General features: G+C 30.6%; 5 protein-coding genes across 5 annotated transcripts in view; 3 read left to right on the top strand and 2 right to left on the bottom strand.

Annotated features, from left to right (window-relative positions):
- The window catches only part of HELRODRAFT_167698 (hypothetical protein), a gene marked incomplete at both ends in the record, with an annotated part of 4,716 nt that extends 3,106 nt beyond the window's left edge, over window positions 1-1,610 (top strand). The window contains one exon of the mRNA XM_009013447.1: window positions 1,402-1,610. Within this exon, the coding sequence (XP_009011695.1) occupies window positions 1,402-1,610 (209 nt within the window). The remainder of the gene's footprint in view (window positions 1-1,401) is intronic.
- A 777-nt stretch (window positions 1,611-2,387) lies between these two features.
- HELRODRAFT_167699 (hypothetical protein) lies at window positions 2,388-3,116 on the top strand (the record flags this gene model as incomplete). Its single annotated transcript, XM_009013448.1, has 1 exon — window positions 2,388-3,116. The coding sequence occupies one exon, from the start codon at window positions 2,388-2,390 to the stop codon at window positions 3,114-3,116; it is 729 nt and encodes a 242-aa protein (XP_009011696.1).
- A 164-nt stretch (window positions 3,117-3,280) lies between these two features.
- On the top strand, window positions 3,281-3,879 carry HELRODRAFT_167700 (hypothetical protein; the record flags this gene model as incomplete). Its single annotated transcript, XM_009013449.1, has 2 exons — window positions 3,281-3,379; window positions 3,451-3,879. The coding sequence occupies 2 exons, from the start codon at window positions 3,281-3,283 to the stop codon at window positions 3,877-3,879; spliced, it is 528 nt and encodes a 175-aa protein (XP_009011697.1).
- A 3,552-nt stretch (window positions 3,880-7,431) lies between these two features.
- HELRODRAFT_122255 (hypothetical protein) lies at window positions 7,432-8,430 on the bottom strand (the record flags this gene model as incomplete). Its single annotated transcript, XM_009013450.1, has 1 exon — window positions 7,432-8,430. A coding segment is annotated over one exon (999 nt), but the record flags the coding sequence as incomplete, so codon positions are not given.
- A 6,105-nt stretch (window positions 8,431-14,535) lies between these two features.
- Window positions 14,536-17,213, bottom strand: HELRODRAFT_156362 (hypothetical protein; the record flags this gene model as incomplete). The annotated part of the gene is made up of 6 exons (XM_009013451.1): window positions 14,536-14,622; window positions 14,691-14,694; window positions 15,026-15,227; window positions 15,699-15,772; window positions 15,919-16,013; window positions 17,142-17,213. The coding sequence occupies 6 exons, from the start codon at window positions 17,211-17,213 to the stop codon at window positions 14,536-14,538; spliced, it is 534 nt and encodes a 177-aa protein (XP_009011699.1).
- Between the last annotated feature and the right edge of the window lie 5,836 nt (window positions 17,214-23,049).

A 23,049-nucleotide genomic window follows, 5' to 3' on the forward strand; every position in this document is an offset into this window, starting at 1 on the left:
CATTCGTGCTATTTTTCGTTGTCCTCAAAACTTATAGTTACAGTTAACCCCTCGTCTTACAAAAATTAACTCAATTCACATTAAACGTTTTTTACAGGTACTTGGAATAGTGTTATCATTTCTTCTACTTATCAAGTTGCACTAAATGGAATGTTTTTACAATATCTAACTGTTACTTGTTTTATAATTAAATTTAAATTTTCATTACAAGAATAAATTATTAACACAACACTAAAAGTCTAAATTTCTGTTTCAATTTAAATTTCATAACTAAAAGTCCAAATTTCAGTTTCAATGAACTATTTAATTTTCTCGTTACATTAGCCACTTCATCAATTCACTCTGCTAACAATATCTTCATCCTGTTGTTGGATCATAGTTAGCCTGCCCTGTAGATTTCAGTTTTTCCCCCTCAATAATTTAGAGCGTGGGCTTTTGCGTTTCAATATTTAGTGACAAATCGGCAAATGTATGTAATAGTTGGATAAAAGTCTAGCCACAACATTTAATTTTGTTTGGCTACTTAATCACAAAAGAGGTAGATGGACAAGTTTACTTCTCTCCAAAATAAAAACATTTATCAGAGATTCTAACTGAAAATATTTGCTCCAACTCAACAACTTGCCCGTAGAAAGATACAGGCACAGGTTAATACAAATTTAACATTATATAAATTTGTTCTCAAGGCAAGCTGTAGAAAGAAATCATATCCTCCTTGCCTTAATTAAAAAAATACCTTAACGGTGTGCGAACCTTCAGTAAATTGGCTACATTGAATCTGAAATAAAAGCGGCCAACACTTAACGAACAAGAATAATATCATAGCTAAAGTAGGTGCACAAAATTGTCGCATAGTGCTTAATGACTTTGATTCTCTATTGTAGAACCGATGACAACGATGCTAACAAAGACGGTTTAAACTTTTTATTAAAAGATCAGGTTTGAGTATTATGTAAAACCACTATTTATGAATGGTTTCCAAATGTTTCTAAGTTTATTGGATGCTTTAAACAACAATTATTGAATCATTTTGACCTTCGTTCTGGTTTGTTTGCTGCCATATCTACCCAACCACTGGGGTAACTATTTACAATACAACTGCAGGTGACAGTTTTGTGATGACTGTCCTATTCTAAATATTTGCATAAGGTTGACCAGGCTATATAAAATTCGTACTCTTCTACAACCGCGACGAAATCAGCTTTTTTGTGTATAATATAGAGCTAATGGTCTCATGACCATTTCATTTTCGGTACAGTCAGCTTCACTTGGTTTCACAAATTTTTCAAATTTTGACTTAGTTTGGTTAGCTCTTTTGTCAGTAAAAGCAGCTTACTGTAATGTTCCATTCTTGCTTTTTTTTTGTTTATTTTGTTTTTGTTCACTTAATACTGTCGTCAGAATGCACCAACGATCAGCTGGCGTCCAAGCTGTGGGTTTTCTTTGAATTTAATGCCGTAAAGATTGCCCCAGGTAGCATAAAAGATGTGGGCCTAATGCGGCACAAACCAAAATGCTGTTATGTGAGCCACATATATAATGTTAAGCCGGTTTACCAGAAACCCACACAGGACATCTCTTCTAAAAATGTACGTAAGAACGGTCACTAATAAGCACTATAAAGTGTATATATAAAGTAAAAATGTTGACGAACTGCAGCAAAAGTTTTAGGTTCTTAAAAAAGTTTTTGGATCATAGCATATTGAAGAGAGGGCGACTAGTTGAGAAAGGTTATGATCTATGGAACTACGTGTGAAACAAAAATTTCAATTTAAGACTGCTATTTGTTTTTGACATCAATACTGGAGAGAATTAACTTATGAAGACGGAAAGAATAACAAAAAGATATCATTGCTTTCGTTGCTATTAATATTTTTTGATTGTTTATTAGGGGTTTATTCCAAGCATTCCTCTAAGTGTATGATGCTGTTTGCAGGCTGAACAGCAAACCAAAATGGTCTTTCATAGAAGACCGAAATAGTTTGAACCATCTTTGTTGCATATTTAAGATTTGTTACATCCATTGAACAATCCATCGTATCGTATCGTTGCTGCGTTTGCATCCTACTCAAGACTTATAATATAATTTCCATTATATGTAGATAATTATAAACTAAGAATTAATTGGATTCGGAACTGTTGAAGTAATTTTTTAGTTTTTAGGTTTTTGAACGTTTTATTTTTTTAAATCATTTATTAATTCGATTGATTATTCATTTTTTTTAATATAAATTCAAGTTTAAAAAAATCGTAAGCCTGGCCTGGGTATATTATATTATAATTATATTTAACAAACGAAAATCAATACCTTATCTAGAACTAAAGTGATGATGGCTGCCATTTCCAACAAAACTTAATGATCTTATTATTTCATTTTTGACTTCAAAATGTCAGAAGCTCTCCAAATCAATCAACATGTTAACAATGAAAGCAGTAGTGATAGATATGTAAATCAAACCCAAAATAAAGAGGTTAATTTTAATGAGACTGAAAATTATGCAAACTATGCCTCAGCTGCAGCAGCTGCAGCTGTTCAAATGCAATACATGCATCAACAACAGATAATGATGGGCCCTGGCAACTATTTTCCATTTGTTATGACACCTGCATATCAAATGATTATTCAGCAGCAACAACAACAACAACATCGCTACCTGAAAAACTGTTACTCTCATCATCAACATGATAAAATTAATAATGATTCCCAAGAAGGGTCTCCTTTGAATTTACAAACTCCCAAAGAGCGCCAAATTCACAATCTGCATCCAGTTGCTAATCATTACAACAATCAAGAAGCAACTAATTATGTTTCTAATGCTCTTCCCGCTATCAGTAACAACCAACAATTTCAGCATAATAATTCATTTTTAAATTTTAACCCCAACGTCATGTCGTCACCGCATAGATTTTCAAATGACTTGAATAACTTGGTACAAAACCGCAGTTCATTTTCATCAGATAATGTGAAACCTGATGTACCACCTCCACCTAAAAGGCCCCTGACGCCTTATATGAGATTCAGCAAATGTGTGAGTCTGTTCTACATGAAAATATTTTGTATCTTTTCAACTATTAATCCTTACAAATCTGCAAAGATTCATCTATTTTACTGTTGATTTTTTTTTTCAGTTTATGGACTACACATGGTTTCTTCTATTTTTTAATGTGTGATTATCAAAATTTAAAAAACGTTTTCAAGAGATAATCTTTGGATGAGTGCATATAAAAACAGTTTTAATTGTTTCAGATGTGGCAACAAGTGAAAACTGATAACCCTGGGATGAGTGTGTGTGAAATTGGAGCAACCATCGGAAGAATGTGGAGAGAATTATCAAACGAAGACAAACAAAGACATAATGATGATTTCACCGTTGACAAGGTTTTTGTTTAGCGTTTTTCAAAATATATTTTTCAACATTTAGCATAATACCTAAAACAAAAAATACAAAGGTGAGATATGACTCAGAGCTAAAACAATATCTGAAAGATACTGGCTTGAGATCTCGTGATTTAATAAAAATTAGGGCAAAAAATAAAGCAGCTGCTAAGTCAGCAGCTCGTCGGCCTGCACAACCTCAACAAGCTGTGCAGCATGTAGAAGGTGCTCATTCCGACAACCATCCTCACATTTCTCATAACAACTCAAATTCACAGTTCGGTCAGTCAATATTTCCCATTGGGATGCCTGTGTCGATGTTGCCAGGTTTTCCAAATATATGGGGGAGTCAACAATACGCCAGTCAACAACAAATGTTTGCCTCTATGCAACTGGCTCAACAGCAAAATATTTATTTCAATCATCAAAATTTTGATTCTTATAACCACATGAATTCAGATTCTGAACCTGTGGCACAACCTCCTTCATCAATGTATTTGTAAGTTTTTTATTCATTTAAATACATTTCACATAAATATAATCAAACTTTTATATAGCTGTGATGTGACGGGATTAGGATGGATGCTGCAGGCTTTGCGAGATGAAGGAAATGAATGGTTAAGGAGTGAACAAAATATTTATTTTGATCATCAAAATTTTAATTTTTGTAACCACATGAATTCAGATTCTGAACCTATAACAAACAATCTCAGGTGAATAGGAGATGTGTTGTTATGCAGGTTTTTAAGGCAATAGAACGGGATTTTAAAAAAAATAAGAGTTTCAGAGTAAAGGTTGAAAGTTGGAATAAACCAATAAAATAATATAAACTAATAAAGTTGCAAGTTTGCCAGTCAAATATATATATAGTTAGGTGATTACAGAAAATGTAAAAAGTTCTAAGCTTGGAAAAGTATTATAACACCTATCTAGAGTAGAAGTGTTTGTTGGGCTCTTAAAGATGAGTGGCAGTTGGAAAGTCTGGAGATCAAAAATATCATGGTAAAATTAAAAATAACAAAAGTGATTATATTATTGCATCAGGTTTCATCACACATCACGGACTGAACTAATGTCATTTATCAAACAAATTTTCAACCATTTTAATAAATTTCAAATATAATAATTTGGACGGTGAGATGGTGTAAGGTGCTTGGTATTGTTGTTACATTAACTTGTTGTAAATGCAATGCGACCTCGCTTATCACATACAACAATTTACGCTTATTCTCGTGCGCTTTCTTTGTGTTGTTGATTGATACCTCTGAGAATTAATTAATTAAAAGAAAAATAATAAAGAAGGGAAGGGCAACTTAGGTATAATATATCTTATTTGATTTTTTTACCTGATATCAAACTGTTTGCATGAATGAATGAATGAGTAATCCGACAAAATGCAAAATATTAGATTCAAAACAAATAAAACACAGAATTTATATATAAGGTCGTCATTCTTTATTTGCTTGATGATGCATCTAAGTTTATATGGTTACGTTTGGAACATTTTCATAAGCTTGTGGACAATTTGTTTTTTAAATGATTTGAAGCTAAATAAAATAATATTTGTTGTAGGTACTGATGTCCCCTTCCAATGCAGCATTATGATGCACATGGAATCTTTTTAGCGTGACATCTTATAAATTCCATCTGCATTTTTTATTCTAGTCAATATTTTTATCTAGTGTTTTTATTTTTAATTTTTTAAGTATATTTAATTCGATAACATCTTTTTTCCAACTAACATTGTTATAAAATTTGATTTTTAATTGTTACTTAATAAGTGATTTGTTGATTTCATTATTTATTAACTGTCTTTGTTTAAATTTTGCATTATTATTTATTTTCATCAATATTCTAACTGAACTGTTTGAAAAACTTGTTGATTTCAAATACCTTTTTTGGTTACAGATTAAGACTGACAGATACAACTTACAAACTGGTAGCATGATAAAAAAAAAGAAAATAATCAGAATAATGTAAAGCTATGAAAATGAGCTTAATATAAAGCATAAAATAAGTTATTGAGCGGATTCTTTGTAATGTGGCCAATGTCTAATGTCGTATATTTCGATAATGACGATGCATTCTGAAAAAAATAAAAAAGCTGAAATTATTAAGAGCCAAGATTCGCCTGCCAAGGGCAGTAAAGAGGCACGTACTTTAGGACAGCATGAGTTCGCCGGCGAACAACGGTCACTTTGTTCCGGATCTCCTTTTAATCTGTTGCTTTATCGCATTCCCATCAAACTTTAATGGATGCAAGAGCAGCAGCAATGATGTCACGTCCATTACTGATGCAGGAAACCTTGCAAAAATGGATCAATGTTTAGATGAAGTGGCATAATTCATACTTCGTTTTTCGCTCAATTGATTTCATAGCGTTACCTAAATGAAAGTCATTGCATGGCGGCCACACGTTCATTGGCATAAAATTTTTTAGATTAGATCTCGAGGACGTAGTTAGCGTACGTTGTTATTCACTCCGTACATTCATTTATGTTAATATATGGTTGGATAAGTTACATTATGTTTATAAGGCTTTTTATTTTAACTTTTGCCAGACCACGTTCGAACGTTTAGTTGTTGGCGTTGTTGATGAAATTATTTCCCTTTTTGTTAATCTCGTTTCCGTGATTTTCACACAGCTGAAAATTGTCTTTTTCCCATAATGTACTTCTGTTGTTTTGTTAAATCACTAGATTTTGGTCATCTGCAAAAAAGAGGAAAATAAGAAAGCGTGAAAACTTGCTCAAAAAATTTACAATTCGACAATAGCGCTTGCATTCAACGTGTATGTATATGTGCGTATGTTTTCATGATTAAAACAGGCATCAGTTAATCGTTGCTAGGAGAGGTTTAAAAGTTTGCTTTTGTGCCTTTGCATCGGTAAATTTTTCTTTGCTGTCTCGTCAATCTTGAAAATTGATTCTTTTTTCTCATTGAGTCTAAATTTGAAAACGTAATTTAATTAATTGATGACCAAAGGTATATTTGCATTAAAAAAACTTTTAAATATACCCTATCGTTCACTTCTAACAGTGGTCACCATTAAAATGAAGATGATGCAATAATCTCTCTCTGCCATGAATAACTTTTTGGCTATCGATCAAATTTACCAAAAAAACATTTCACAGCTAACTCAGCTTTAATTACTTTAGTTGAATTAATGTAGGTCAGAAAGAAGCAATGATCTTCCTTTAAAATTTTCTTTTAAAATTCAAACGGCAGAGATCAGATTATTACAATTATGACCATTTCTGAAGCCGCGCAGTTATTCTAGGAAAGCACTATCTTCAGTTTGTTTCTGCAGTGGATTCTGCAGGACATGTTACGTGCAGCGCATTGGTAGTGCTTGCAGTGAGTTGGGCGATAATAAAGTTCGACATACTAACAACACATTAATAATTATCAATGCTAACCACAATTTTAATAAACTTCACGATTTTCTATATGTTGTTAATGAGATCGTCTGCTTGTCTATATTTGTTGCAATTGTATCATACAATTCAATTCTATCGAAAACTATTTTAGAAACATTTAACAACCCATTTTAAATAGTTTTAATAATTTTTTGAGCTAATAAAAAAATTAAGCATTTAGTTTAGTACAATGAATTATTTGAAGGGGCTAAATCATATTCGCTGATTATTTTATTTAAGTGTTTTAATTAAAAAATGATTTGAATGCCAATTATTTAAAATAATATTTTATGAGCAGAAATTTTTATCAATCGCAAAAATAATGGCAAATCAACTTATACTTGGTGACAAATCGACATGTTTTAGACTGTCAGTACTAGCATCAAATCCTTTATTAATCGAGACATTTCCGTTATGGGAACGTTTTTTACTGTGTTTCCGCGATATTTTTTTGGGTTCTGGGTAAGAACGGCTGTTTGGATCTGATTTATTTATTCCATTTTTTTTTCGTTGGAAAAAATGGTGTAGAGATAATGAGGTAGGTGTCTGTGATCGTTGTCGAACGGCTGGAGCTGTAAAACTAGCTATGTAATCGGAATCTTTATTGACGCTGTGTGAAGGATTTTGTTGCGTTCGTTCAGCATATTCTTTTGCGCTACACTCTGGCATTTCTATCGACGACGTGTTATGAAATTGACTATAATCAATTTCGTAGCGACCATTTTGTAACTGAAACGTCAGTAAGGGAACCAGCCTTTCTCCCCACATAATTTCTATTGGGATGTAAGAAGTTCTGACTTGAGTAGCCATGCCGGTTGATTCTATGGTCCCCTCGAGTAGCACAATAATTTCAAAATGTTCCTGCAACAAGTTTTCTAATGACATTGTCCACAGTGGACTTTTCTCATTTATTCTATGCACAACGGTCACGGGCCAAATTAAAAAAACGAAGCTGTCCGATGGGCTCATCTCCGTTTCAAGGACTAACGGAAATTGACATAAAGGAATCGATTCTCCTTCACTGGTCAATCTATTTTTTACGAGGACAGCTCGTATAGAGGTTCCTATAATATGAGACTTGCGCATATCTCCAACTCTAAATTGTAGGTTGTATTCATTGTCCCTTTTGCTGATAACGGCTTTTTCGCTGAACATAATAGTTTGGGATCTACCTTTAGGTCGTGAAAGTTTTGAGAATATAACGCCAGTAATAAAAGATTGAATTAATAAACCAATGCATGACTGCATCATTAAAACAAAAATTGCAAACGGACATTCAGTTTGAATTACCCTGTACCCATAGCCTATTGTCGTTTGAGTTTCAATGCTGAATAACAAAGCTGACGTATAGTCGTAAACGTTAGTGACGCACGGCGTACTTGTTTCGTTAGCATGACTGATATGATCTTTATGGGCAATTGCAATGAGAAACCAAACGAAACCAAAGACGCACCACGTCGTTACAAAAGCGGCAAAAAATAATAGAGTGTGAAAACGCCACCTCATGTCAATTAGCGTTGTGAATATATCAAAGAAATATTTTTGTTTCCTCTTGGTCACATTACAGCTGGTCACATTGCACTCTCCCGATTTTTGAACCAATCTTCGCTTGTGTTTGCCAGCCACGAATGTCCTAATATTACGAGCGATCGGTTCAAAACTATTTTCTATAGCAATACCATAATCACCGTATCTGTGGCGACCATTTTCAGCATTGTTAGATAAGTTTGATGCAGATAAAGACAAATGATTATTATTTTTTGTTTCCATTCCTATGGATAAATTTTGCATTTTTGTTATTATGAAATATTTTACAAAAAAAAGAGTAAAAAACTTTGCTAAGTATTTTACCTGTTTGTTTTGAAGTTTAACGAAACAAGTTGTTATTGAATGCAATTATTAAAACTCCTCCGCTAGTTTAATGGTTTATGACCACGATTATATGTCTGCCCATTTTGAAGAAATATCCAATCAGTTGACTTGGTGTTGTTAGCAGTAGGATGGTAAAAAATTTGTGTTCGTTCTGTTGAAATAAGTTTTAAAACTTTTAAAACATTAAATATAAACTTGAATTGTGTTAAACAAATTCGAAATTAAAATTTAATTTGTAAAACTTATGGGAATATATAAATCTCCTGACACAGACCAACACTATTTATACAATCAATGGCATCTGTAACCAATTTTTCAAAATAATTGAAAGGTATAATCGCAAGCCTATGCTAATAAAATGACTGAACGCCGTTTTCAATTAACATCGTTGTCATGCTTTTTAATTAACCGGCTCATATTAAATTCTTGTCTATACCGTTATCTAACGCTCAATAAGCTTATCAACCATGTGTATGTTTTCACATTTTATATAATGTCAATACAATCATCAAATGAAAAAAATAAGGGCATGAGTTAAAGATGATAACGACTGCAATACGAATAAGTAATAATAAATTAATATACATTATTCTAATAAATCTGGGGACAAAAGATAAATAAACAAATTTTTTGGTCACAAATTAGAAATTGATGAATAACAAGGAAGCAAAAAATCAATTTTTGACAAGAGGCTACACAAAGTGTGTATTGCAATTCTTACTTGTTAGACATAATTTACGTATGTTTAACACTACGCTAGTTAAATGTCGAACTCACGATCAGCTATTGAACTCAATTGGGTAGCAGAACGTGAAAAAAGTTAAGACAGTGGCAGTTTTTATTAGCAGGTGAAATAATGGTGCTTGATTGTAATTATGTATGTAGTACGGTTAGGTTTGTTAGTAGTGGTAGTGGTGGTAGCGATGGTGGTAGCGGTGGTGGTTGTGGTAGTAGTAGCTGCAGTAATAGTAGTAATATAATCCATAGTTTTGTTTGTCAGTCAGATATATGAAATTGTTTACGTATGCCCAAACTTCGTAGTAAATTTAATGAATGCTAAACCGTATCAATCGAGAACAATACTGCATCAAATTGCGCATATCGGGCAACAAACAACGTTTGTTTTAAAATAATATATGCTCCAAATAAAATTTATATATTAAATAAACGATAAAATATCGCAACGATCAAAATATTTTTTATTTACCATTTTAATTCTTAATAAAATAAATTTTGACAGCGATTTGAAGAGAGAAAAGATGACAGCTCTGAACTACATTTAAACAAATAACTTTTCCAGACCCATCTGTTTAAAAAATTCACTAAGGAGCACTTTTGAACATCGCGGAAATGGGGCTTTACAAGTTAATTGATTGTGAAACTGAAGAAACAAAGAAATAAATTAACGAAGAAGTAAAGAAAGAAGTGAAGTTAAATCAGTCGCTAAATGGTTAAGAAATAAGGATTAACCTCTAATCCAGTTTATCCGTCAAACTTAGCAAAAAAATGACATTATAAAACAGCTAATCTGATAATTTACAATAATAAACTCAAATTTTATTTGAAAAATATTTGCATTGAATAGAAGTTTGGTGCATTAAAACCAGAGTAGTTCACTTTGGTTGCAAAACGAAATATAATGCTTTGGTTCAGAGTAATCATTTTATTGGAAAAGAAAAATTAAAATCTGTTTCTTTTTAAAGATTTGTTCATTATTTTTGCTTCAAACAAATTTTTGCCATTTGGACTTAATGATTGAAATTTTTCTTAAAATTAGACAGATCAAATATAATTTAAGTAATATATTTAAAATGGAAAGTAAGTTTTAATTTACAACAACATTTTGAATAAAAAATACGAAACAGAAAGTAACTTGCCTAACTCCGTGGTTTGCTTTTATATAAAGTTCTATGTACAGTGGACAGCGTATATATTGCACAGTCGAAACTCGCTCGTACATGGATGCAAACGATGCCTTAACGTTTCAGGTTTCATCATTTACCAGCTTTTGCGATCGTGAAGATTAGCAATTCATAATTTAGATATCCTAATAACGTTACATCTGTGGTTTGAACATACCTCATGATGCTTGGCAACTATAACATTACAGTCTTCAATTTTATATTGCAGTTCAAAAACATTGAAGAGGAGTTATTAAAACACGTATTTATTATTTAGTTATAGGTAAGGATCATTACTGAAAATTCTAATTGATTTAATATTTAACTTCAATCGAATGTCCCTGAGTAGCTGCAAACATACGATTCAATTCCTTTTTAATAATAAATAATCTTCAGGCGCTAATAATTGCAAATCCGGTTCAAATAGTAACTGACATACTTGTATATATATATATATATATATATATATATGTATATATATATGTATTCATGTATATATATATATATTCATATATATATATATATATATATATATATATGCATGTGTTCGTGCGGACGTGTGTGTGCGTGCGTGCGGACGTGTGTGTGTAGCGCACACTGCACATACAGTTTAAATTGCAGATTAAAACAATTTTGTACAAAATAACCTACCTAGACACGTCTTCAATTGTGAATCGTCTCGTAGTTTAGTGGTCATCGCAGAGTGGCGGTGATTTATATTGAACTGAGCCCACAGTGCAGGTGCGTTCAATGTGATAGCCGCCTAACAAAAATGTATATCAAATTTGTAGACATGTTAGCTCATGTGCGTTCGGAACTGGTTTTAACCAGCAATTTTTCGTGAATGCGTGATCGTCACTCAAAATGTTATTTAGTTAGGCATGTATTGGTCTTGTATGTGTTTTACATTAGTCCCTCTTCAACGAGAATGTTTGAAACGGTTGCAAAACTTACTGTTGATTTAATTTTATTGAAACCTAAACCTTACTAAGAATCTTTATATAAATTTTAAAAATGCCTGTACAATTTTGATGCCTATGCATTTATGATTTAGAAATTATCGACAGCGTTTTCGCTTATGATGCAGTGATGTGGTTAGTGCAGTTTGTGCAAAAATATGATGTACCTACCTACTCCGAGTAAGCGTGTTGCGTTGCTTCGCGCATAAACCAACAATTTTTAGCACAAATGTCGTACACAGGCTTACTAGAACGATGCAGTTTTCAGACCTCTCATTTTAACCCACAATAGAAAAAACATTAAAAAAATTATCGTTTCTTAAAGTGTAAATGCTAACAAAATTACATAATAAATATTACGAGACGAATCCTAGACCTCTGACCGCCCATTTACAAATTAAAATCGGCCGCACTCTCTCATTTATTTGATCTTCTAAATTTTCAAATGACTTGCCACCATTCACTTTTTAATGAATCGTTCGATAGTCCCATAGAGTCCTATAGTTTCTTTTTATCAGCTTTCTTCTTTTTTTTATTCATATAACACGCGCCATTATGCTTCTGGCTTTTCTCTGAATTTTTAGCATTTTTTATTTTATAATAAAATCTTTTCCAAAAAGTTTTCTAAACCAACTGTCATTGTTTTAATGCTGAATTAAAATTGAAAAAATGTTTCAACATTGGGAAAATGCCAACTGACACTTTTTGCTTGATGAAGCTAGCTTGAAAGTTTTGGTTGTAATAAAAAATATTTGTCTACTTTTATTTACACACTATTACTTAAATAACTAAAAAATTAGTTGTTGATATTACCATTAACTGTTATATTTTCAAACTAAGTTAGCGCATATGAAGCGTTATATGAATCTAATCTTGTATTGAACTTTTGAACACATCGTTGAAAGCTACTATCATTAACGAACAAGACAAACGACAAAACCACCTTAGAATAATGATACCGAAAAAAATTGAAAAATTTAGTGACATTTCTCGATAAATGAAGTATTTATATTGATTAATCTAACGCTAGCAACCACTCAGGAATCGGTTGCTGACTTGTGTGAACAAGTACCGCCGTCACTATTTTTGCCTGTGATTTTCAGAACGTCATCCGGACGCAAACTCACACATTGGGAAGGGAGGCACTGTTCTTGTTTCTTGATAGGTTACTCATCAAGTTTTAATATTAGTTTCTTAATAGGGCGCGTCATCATCCTGCACACGGGAGATCTTTTCAAATTATTGTGAATCTCGGTCAAAATAATAATAATAATTAAACATTCGACAACATGGACACCTAACTATATCTACACCCTCTTACATGTACATCGATCCGGTTAAAATGTTTTAAAAGGAAAATTACTTTAAATTTCATTATTTGAGATTTAACCGGACGCATAATAAAGTGACAGAACGAGAACTGGCACAGAATAAGCTATGGGACTGAAATGAAACGACGCTATTATATGCTTATATGACAGTTCAAATTTTTAAACAAGTGCGTTAAAAACGTTTAACATAACATTCAAAATTTTATTGATCCTCAAAAATAAAACAGACTCTATAAAATAGTTATATGTACAATTACAATAAAATGAATGTTCTAAATTCATTTCCTTGATGCTTTTCTCGAGTCCTTGTGCCGTCTATGTTCTGTGATTGGAAAATGTTTGATTATTTATTTATTTATTATTTACGTTGATAATTCATTGCGCATAAAAACAAGATAACTTTTTTACTAATAAAATTTGTAATTTAGAGCTGCTTCTAAAAAATTGTCATTGATGATTGATTCACTAAGATAACGTTCACTTTCTTGAAACAATGGTATTTTAAACCATATCTGTAGACATATCTGTTCTTCACATTATAAACTTTGCTGGAAGCAAGAACAGCAATGACGCTACAGTCTTTGGAGAGAAGTAACAAATAGAATATAATGACGCAAACACTTCCAGGTTATATGCTTCATTTCAATTAGTGTGTCCCTCAATGCTTGCATACATTTCAGGATCAATGATAGAATATTCTATAAATGCTTGCAGTGGCTAAAAACTTATTGGCATAAATATTGTAAAGAAATCTATTGTTGCTCAATACTACTGAAAAATCATTAGTAAAAAATTTACATATTTCAAAGAATGACACCAATCAAATCATATAACAGAATAACGTGGAGACACACAACGTAATATGGAGACAAACTACATCAGTGCGAAGTGGCATAAGGGTATTAAGCGAAGTTAACTAAAAAGACACTGTAAAATGAGGTTAAAAAATGTATATTGAATTACCTTTAGACTTTTCTTTCGAAATCTTTTCCAATTTTCTGAGAAAATTTATATTCAATAGTAAGTTTATCGTAGAATAATTTCAACATATTTAAATAATCCTCAGCCCATAAATCACTGAGTTACACCTTTTAATCCATAATGGTAAAAGTTAGTCTATATTTGCAAATTTTTCGGCATGCCAAAACCTGAATGTCATTCATTCCCACTTAACAAAACTTAATGTATTTTAATATTACTAAGATTATTAAAAAATTGGATAGATGAATGTGCGTCAACGTAATTAAAGGCATAAAGAGGAGAAACGTGCCAATGTTTAGCAAAGTCAAGGAATAATAAACAGATCGGAGCAATAGGTCAAAATTTAGGACAGGTCATCTCAAAATAATATTTCCACATTGTTTCACTTAATATAATAAGATTTCACAGATAACTATTTGTGATTTTAACCATTAAAAAAGTTTACTTTTATGTCTATTAATAGTCATATGATTAATTATAATTAATTAATAATTATATGATACAAGAATAAGGGCTCTATGTCCAAAAACTGACTGATATGCAACATCTATATCATTACAACATTTCTGAATATTCTGCATGATATTATAAATCAAAACTTATATTAGAATATTTTAAATTGCAAACATCTTATAATGACTCAATAAATTTCGTTTAAACACTGGTTGATAAATTTTGTTTAAAGCTGTTTAATGATTACTTGATTAATTTTTTCTTTTGTTTGGATGTGAGGCTCTTAAAGAACGCAACCTCTGGATCTTCATCTGCAGTTTCCTCTGAGACCTTTTAACAAGAAGTTACCTCTTTATGAAAATTATTCTCATTAAGTAAATTCAAATGCTAATGCTAACTGACCTTTTTAACTTCTGTTTTCTTTTTGGTTTCCAACTTTGATATACAAGCTGTATTTACAAATAATCTAACTTGAGTTAAATTATTATTCATATAAATTACATTATAAATGTAAAAATGCTAGGCACAATAAATTAATCAAATGAACAATGAACATGTTAAACAGAGATACAAAAACACACAGCATTAGTAATCAAATGACAAAAACATGTAAAATTAAAAATATAAAAGAGAAAATAAATTGAACTGGATAAACTGATCAAACAAACATTTAAATTAAACAAATTAACCATAAGTAAACTAGAAAATAAATCAAAAAACAAGAATGCAAAACGTACGTTGGGGTGGTTCCATCGTGCAGTTAACAGAAAACAAAGGGCACTCCCTGTCCGTGTTGACATGTCCCCACTTGTGGCACTTGATACATCTTACGTTCCTTACTTCAATGCCAAATGGCTGGTCCATGATGGCCTCGTTGCCTTTCAGGTATTCTTCTCGCGGGGCATTGTATTTTCGTTGCCATTCAAATTTGTACTCTGGTTCATCGTCCTCTTTCTTATGGGAATTAAATAACAAAGTAAAATAGACTATTCGGTCATGTTGTGCAAGTGTAAATTGCTTAATTGGTTGATTCAAAGTTAATTACCTAATTGAGATAGAATGAATGATACAAAAAAAAAATTTGTCTCACTTCTTTTTCTTCAGGAGTAAACATGGAAAATGAAAAAAATTAACTGATTAATTAAATAATTGAATACAATAATAGCAGGTTTATATCATAAGTATGACAATGCCTAACAACCAAGATTAACTTAAAATTGCCATAACATCATACCAATTAAATGTTATAAATGTATTTAACTATCCAACTTACTAACTAAACTCACAAAAAAACTGATTCAAATTTCAATAAACAATGAGGTAAAAAAATACTCTACTAATCAAATTCATAAAATATTGATTCAAATTTCAATAAGCAATGAATGAGATAAAAAAAAGTAGAATACCTTTTCTGGCGCCAGGCGGAGGATCATACATGAAACTTAAACCAACTTTTGCCTTCTCATCTCCAAGGAGGGCTCTGAAAAAATAGCACAATTTGAAATATAGAATTATTTGTAGTCATTATTGAAATTCATTTGAAAATATCCAACATATAACTACAATAATTTTAATTTAAAATGTTGGAGCAAGTAGGTTGAACATAACATTGTTCATAACAATAACCTGTTGGCATACATGTCCTGCTCCCTCTGGTATTGCGTCAAAAGTTCCTCCTGCTTCTTTTTTTCAAAGTCTGCTTTTTGCTCAGCCATCCACACCTGTGCATAATCAATTGCAATATAAAAAATTTAAATTATTTCATTAATTTTTAAAAAATATAATTTAATTTTTTATGAAAATTAACATTTTTTGCTTCAACTTAAATGTTCATATTGAATGAAAATGTGATTAAGAACTCAATAATTGATTTTTTACAAAAAATAATTATCATCAATTTTTTTGGATGCAGGTTTGTGGAGTACCTCTCAGATGAGATAACTGTAAAGATGCAAACATGGTAAGTGAACTTCCACTTGTTTATTTTATAATAACTGAAACCTTAATTTAAATCTGAATAAAACAACACTCCCTTTGGTAAGTATCTTGAATACAAAATAATTATTACATTTAATTACATTACTCCACCCATCTAATTAGGATTAGGCTTGTTATGATAGGATCCAAAGGTTAGTTATCTGATTTTAAAATCTGATTTTTATTAGAATATATTAAAATATATGAGAATATATTAGAATCTAATATAATATATTATATTAGAATTTATTAGAAAATATCAGATTTTTAAATCTGATATTTAAATAAAATTGTTATAATTTCTTTGCTGGCTAGAAAAATTTGTTGCCTTTGCCATTTAGGTGATTGGTAGTGTGGTTTTAATTTTTATAAACTTAAATCTGCATTGAATTAATATTAAGATGATGAAAGTAAAATAAATTGCAAGGTGAGTTTGAAACAATGGAAGAGGCGATAAATGCTATGCATTGCGCCAGAGGTGCCCGGATAAACAAATGTCAGTACGACCAGCCATGGTCTGTTCAAGCAAATACTGTTTCAATCGCTTCTTAAACATTTCTATTGATAATTATAATTATTGATGGATGATGAGTGGCAAACTGTTCCATATTGATGGTAAGCAATTAATTTGATCACGGTGTACAGTGTACTGATAAAAATAATTAATAATCATAGGTCATTAGACATAAGGTCCTAAGCACTAATCCTGGCCGAATTCTAACCCAATCTGTAAAATTTAATTTTTTTAAATCTGCTATAACATCAGTTACTTTTTAGTTTTCACTGAAGTGACAAAAATTAATCATTACTAAAACAAAATTCAAATAAAATTAATTATTAAAATAATTAATGGACAAGAAAATTTTTTTAACCCTTTTTAAATTTTCCTTATTCCCAGGATGGAAGAACTTTTTGGTCATATAATTGTTGAAACCTTTTCCCATTTTTCACAAATTAGGCGACAGAAACAAACTTTTAGGTAAAATAAAAATTAAAAATATACCAAACGGCGACAACGAATTAACTACCGATATCGACAAAATAAAACTTACGAACTTTCAATATTTTAACGATCCCAACTAATTTTTAAAACGTCGACAAAGAAGGTAACAACTATATATATATATATAGAATAAACCAAGCATAAACAATTTAATGTGCAAAACAGTATGGACAGCCAAATATATTTTACTTTTATTCGTAAAAATTATCATACACTTTGAATCACGTGTATAGCATTTAATTTCTTCTTTTTGGTCTCGTATAGCCATGCTGATTTGTGATCGTCGTGTTTAAACGGACATATTCCTGAAAATATTAGTAAAAATATTAGTAAAATAAAAATATTACAAGACATTCAATTGGTTTGGTTCATAATTATCGCTTAGGCTACTTTATAAATATGTAGTTGAAACCAAGAGGCAAGCGGCACACTGACAGGACATATCCAGAATGATAGGTAATAGGTAACATTTTTGTTATTTGAATCACTTTTTTTATAGAGGAACACTGACAGGGCATATCCAGAATGATAGGTAATAGGTAACATTTTTGTTATTTAAATCGTTTTTTATAGAATAATATATTGATTAATCCGTAGTTCAATTTTTATTCAATGATGAAAGCAGTTCTTATTTTCTAAAATTTTGCTTAATTAAATTGAGTTTTGCGTATCCTATCACTCAGGAATGGCCATATAATATCCATTAATATAAAAGCTACATTTTTTATCGTTTGATATGGACCTAAAGTGCAACTATTTGCCTAAACATCCACCTTCACATCACAATTTATGGCCAACCAAACTTCCATGCTACAAAAGCTGTACATCCACCTCCTTCGAAATAAATTCCAAGTTTCTTGTATGCGCAAAGTACCTTATCACGCAACGCATTAACACATTACAACATGTGCTGGGCGGCTTGATGGCATAGGCATAGTGGTATTGCGGTTGAGGTCACCTGATCTTTTTATGCTGTTATCGGGTTTGAATATGACAAAAGAATACCCGTCGTTTATATTATTGTGTGTTGTTGATTTTGGAAGAATGTAACACTTTTTTTTTAACTTTTTTTTTGCCCGGCTATATTCGAGCCAGGTCATCACACAATAACTGCGAAGCCAGACATGGCCACCACACTCATTATCTGATGAGCTAAGCAGATTATCGCAAACACCATGAAATAATATAAATATATAATAACTTGCGAATAGTTGGATATCAGCTGACCAAGGTCTGCTATGTTCTAATATCGTGCTATGTTCAGCTGATATTTTCTAAATTGGTTGCAAGTAAATTATGAAAAGAAACAAATTTAAATGTTTAAATAATTTTATTAGAAAAATCAAATAAAAAAGTTGATATCACGAAACGGTTGATCGTTTCAGCTGGTTTTCTTTAGCTTCGAATCAGGTGTATTGTTAAGACAAGATCATCAAAAAACGCTTTCCCATGTAAGCCAGGCATGATTTAAACGTTTGGCAGTAACGGAAAATTTTTAAATCTAATATACTTATAAAATATTTATTTTATTATTTAAAAAAAACAAATAATTCAAAATATAAACCATTCACAAACAAAGTAGTTAAAGTGTATTATTGATCGATCGCCAAACTAAAAATAAAGAAGACTTCGGATACATGAATGCAGAACCTAAGCCGACTTTACTTCTAGATAGGTGATGAACATAGCAATTGCACTTCAATAAAAAGTTAAGAAAATCAAACATTTCATATGATAAAATTCGACAAAGCAAAAACAGTTTATCTCAGTCTTGTCATCGTTGGACTTTATCTTTATTAAGACCTTTATGTACATTTCTGCGTTCAACTATAGTAACAGAGAAGCTGAAACACAAAAATGCACACAAACGAATTAAAATGTTTGTTTGTTTGACTGGATGCTGTAAGTGTCTGACAGATGCAGGTGCGTCCTGTGTGATTCAATTCAATTCAAAATTATTCAATTTATAATCAAAAAAGCGAATATTATACAACGTAACATTTACCCAAAATTATTAAAAATAAATCTCTTAACAAATCTCTTGCTTGCGTTTTTACAGTCTGTAAAATTGCATTGTTGAACCAATTGATCAATATTTCTGTTTAATAATAAGAATGATGAATATTTGAAAATTATCATTGGTAATTCACATTTAAAGTTCTTGTTAATAAAATGTAAATTTATAAAAAATATTTGTGATATTTTTCCGAAGTTTGGAAAAAGCGAAATATTATATATTAAAATAAATAATTTAAAATTAATTTTTACGTGTAATCTTCAAAAAAGAACTTTTTAAATCAGGTGGAATGGAAACTAAACATAAAATTAAAGACAGAAAAAAGAATGAAAACCAAACCACACAAAAAAATGAACGAAAATCCAAATCACACATAATGAAATCTCTAAACCACTTTGGATAAGCTCCTCAACCATGCGTGTCATGCAAATATTGTTTATCAAATAATTTCTTTTTTCTCCTCAAAAATGTAAACTTGACAGTATTAATTCCCTTAGTGTATGTGTGTGCGTGCGTGTGTGTGTGTGGGTGTAAGAGTGAGTGAGTTGTGTGTACACTGTACAGTTGTACATATGTAGGCCTACATGTATATTACGATAATGTATTTAGCCTACTATTAGAAATCTTTAATAGACTAAATTTTTGAAAATTAGAAAAATGTTTCATTATATAAAATTTTTAAGATGTTAGAATTAGAAATTATATATATCAGTGTGTGTGTGTGTGTGTGTGTGTGTGTGTGTGTGTGTGTGTGTGTGTGTGTGTGTATATGTGGTGTGTGTGTGTGTAGCGATAATTTTTTGTTTGTTTACAAATTTAGTAAGGATGACAGTTTTAAATATTGTAAAAATAAGAAACGCTGGTTGAAATGCAATAAAATTTTGGTATTTAATTAAATTAAACTATTAATTAAATATTCGTCAAAAAAAAATTATTTATGTCTAAGAATTACTAAAAATTCATTCTTTACTGCAGAATCATTTCATTTATGCTTATTATTTCCAATAGAAATTATTCATCCCATATAGGAATGTTGGAAGAAGAATAAATTGAAAAAAATTATGTTTATGAAAAATGGGACTTATTTTTGGGAAAAAGTTAACAAACCATCCTCCTCCGACAGATCTTATTATTATTTTATAATTATAAATCAAGTCGATAATAGAACAACATCTTATTTATTTCAAAAAGAAAATTTTTAATGATTCAGAATAATTCTATAGCATAGAAAAACATTGTATACGATGGGTGACTGATCTTTTGATCATATAAACTAACATGACATGACATTTCACTAAATAACCTTTATAGGCTATGCACTAGGCTATAATCTACGAATATTTAATTATAGAACATTTGTCGAAAACGATTTTTTCAATCTTACGAATACGAAAGTTTTCCAAAGGTTAATTTTATTTATATAAATGGTTAATAAACATAACTATATTGGTTACATTTCATGCTACTGTTTGAAAATTCTGTATATGCATAAAACATAAAAAAGTATGTACGTCTATTTTTATTACATTATTTTAACTTATTATTTATATTAAACGTCTATATGTTTATAAGCGTAACCCTTTATATATATATATATATATATATATATATATATATGTGTGTGTGTGTGTGTGTGTGTGTAACACGTATGAACACGTATGATCTTTATGTACATATATTACTTTTGGCTTGAATGGGACAAAAGCCCAATCAATAATGTGTATATGTAGTTGCGTGATTGCATTATCGTCGTTAATGAATGATCTATTTTCTACACTGGAGCCCATTGAAGGTGACAATGAACAGTTCAATATGATGTCGTGTTCAGTCGTACCATCGATACTTTGGTTGATTGGTTGGTTAGTCGGTTGGCTGGTTGATTCGTTGGTTGGCCGGTTGATTGGTTAGGGTTAGTCGGTCGGTTGGTTGATTCGTTGGTTGGTCGGTTGGCTGGTTGATTGGTTGACTGATTATTTTGACTGGTTTGTTACCTAATCTGCTAATGCGATGCAATGCAGTTTTGTCTTTTCAGGCATTAGATTTATTAAAATGTTCGCACGACCGTTTTTCTATATAATTTTTATATAATTTATTGTGTTGCTATATATTTATTTATATAAATTTAATTCCATATACGTTTAATTACTTCTCAAATAATTTGTAAGAGTGGCTTTAAAACTTTTTAAAATGTCCTTATGATGTGAAATAAAAATTCGCAAGATGAAACAAAGTTTCGCATAGCTCTTCATGACATATTTGTCATGTATCGATTCAGCTGGCAAATTAGCACAGACAGCACACTCGGAACTGAATGTAACTAGGCGCAAATCAATGCCTGCCTCGCTACGTCATGTTCAAACATGTCTGTGGTTTCTCTTTGATGTACATTTATGCTCATCTTTTTATTATATTTCGAATTATTACGTTTTTGGAATTGAATAGTAATTGTAAAAAAATTTTACACAAAATAGTGATTCTACTCCTAAACTTATTACCGCATAACTAATGAGGCTGCTAAATTTTTAATTCATTTTCCAAAGATTAATTTTAATTGATTCTAATTTACAAATTGAAATTCAAAAATAAAGAATAGAAATAACAAAAATGTTAAAAATGAAGCACAAATTTTTATTTTAAATTTAAATTATTTTAAAGTAAAAAAAATTAAACTCTCACTGTCACTTGTTGTTTTTCTGAAGGTGGATCGGTAGGTAGGTCAATGAATGAAGGACCAACAATTACCAAATATGTACTATTAAAATAAATAAAAAATAGCCTATGAAAAAACACAAACTTTCACATTTGATAAAAATTATGTTATCTACGTTAGTTCTGGCGAAATTATATGCTAACCATGGCATGTTACAGTCGGTTATATTAATGCGAACGATGCTTACCTGTCACGATGGCACCGACACGAACACTCACCTGTACTACCTGCATCTACCTTCTCGCACACAATGCTCAGTCTACAGCAACTGCAACTGCAGTAGTCTCCAGCTGCTTTCTGCAATGCCATCTCCCATGCTTCTTTAGAGATTTTTTTTTTATTAAAATGTTAGTATCTCGCAAATGAAAACTATTAAAATGGATTCTAATATTGTGAATTTTTAATTTTTTCTCATTCTCTAAAAAAGTTTTAATAAATTGTAATATAATAAATAGTTTACAAAAGAATCGAACTCATCAAAAAAATTTTCTATTATAACATCAAAATAACACCATAGTTCAATATCTAATGTACGAAACACGTCGTCAAAAAGTAAGGAAATAAACGTTTTAACAAATGCATTACGAAGAAAGACGAGCGTGTATTGAACTGCACTTTATAGCGTTCAATGATCTCTTTAAGATTATTTCAGTTTGCATTATCCTCAAAAATTTTATTTCTTCAAACTGATTTTTAAATTTATGGCTTTGAAGTTTACGTATTAAAAAAAATATGACTGAATTTTATTAAATTTAATTAAATTTTATTAAATTTTAAATTAAATTTTAAATTAAATTTTATTAAATTTAAATTTATGGCTTTGAAGTTTACGTATTAAAAAAAATATGACTGAATATATTTAATAAAAATTGCAGAAAGAAAATGTTTATTTCATTTAATAAATAATTTATATTTAAACAAAAATCTAATTAAACTGAAAATTAAAAACGTTTTTCTTGAGTGTTGCAAAATGTTGTCATAAAAAATTTCGATCAAGTTTGACGACTAATCACAATTTATTAGAGATTTTGACTGCATCAGCACCTCTTT

This window comes from Helobdella robusta (genome assembly GCF_000326865.2).
Source record: "Helobdella robusta unplaced genomic scaffold HELROscaffold_12, whole genome shotgun sequence".
Classification (NCBI taxonomy): Eukaryota; Metazoa; Annelida; class Clitellata; order Rhynchobdellida; family Glossiphoniidae; genus Helobdella; species Helobdella robusta.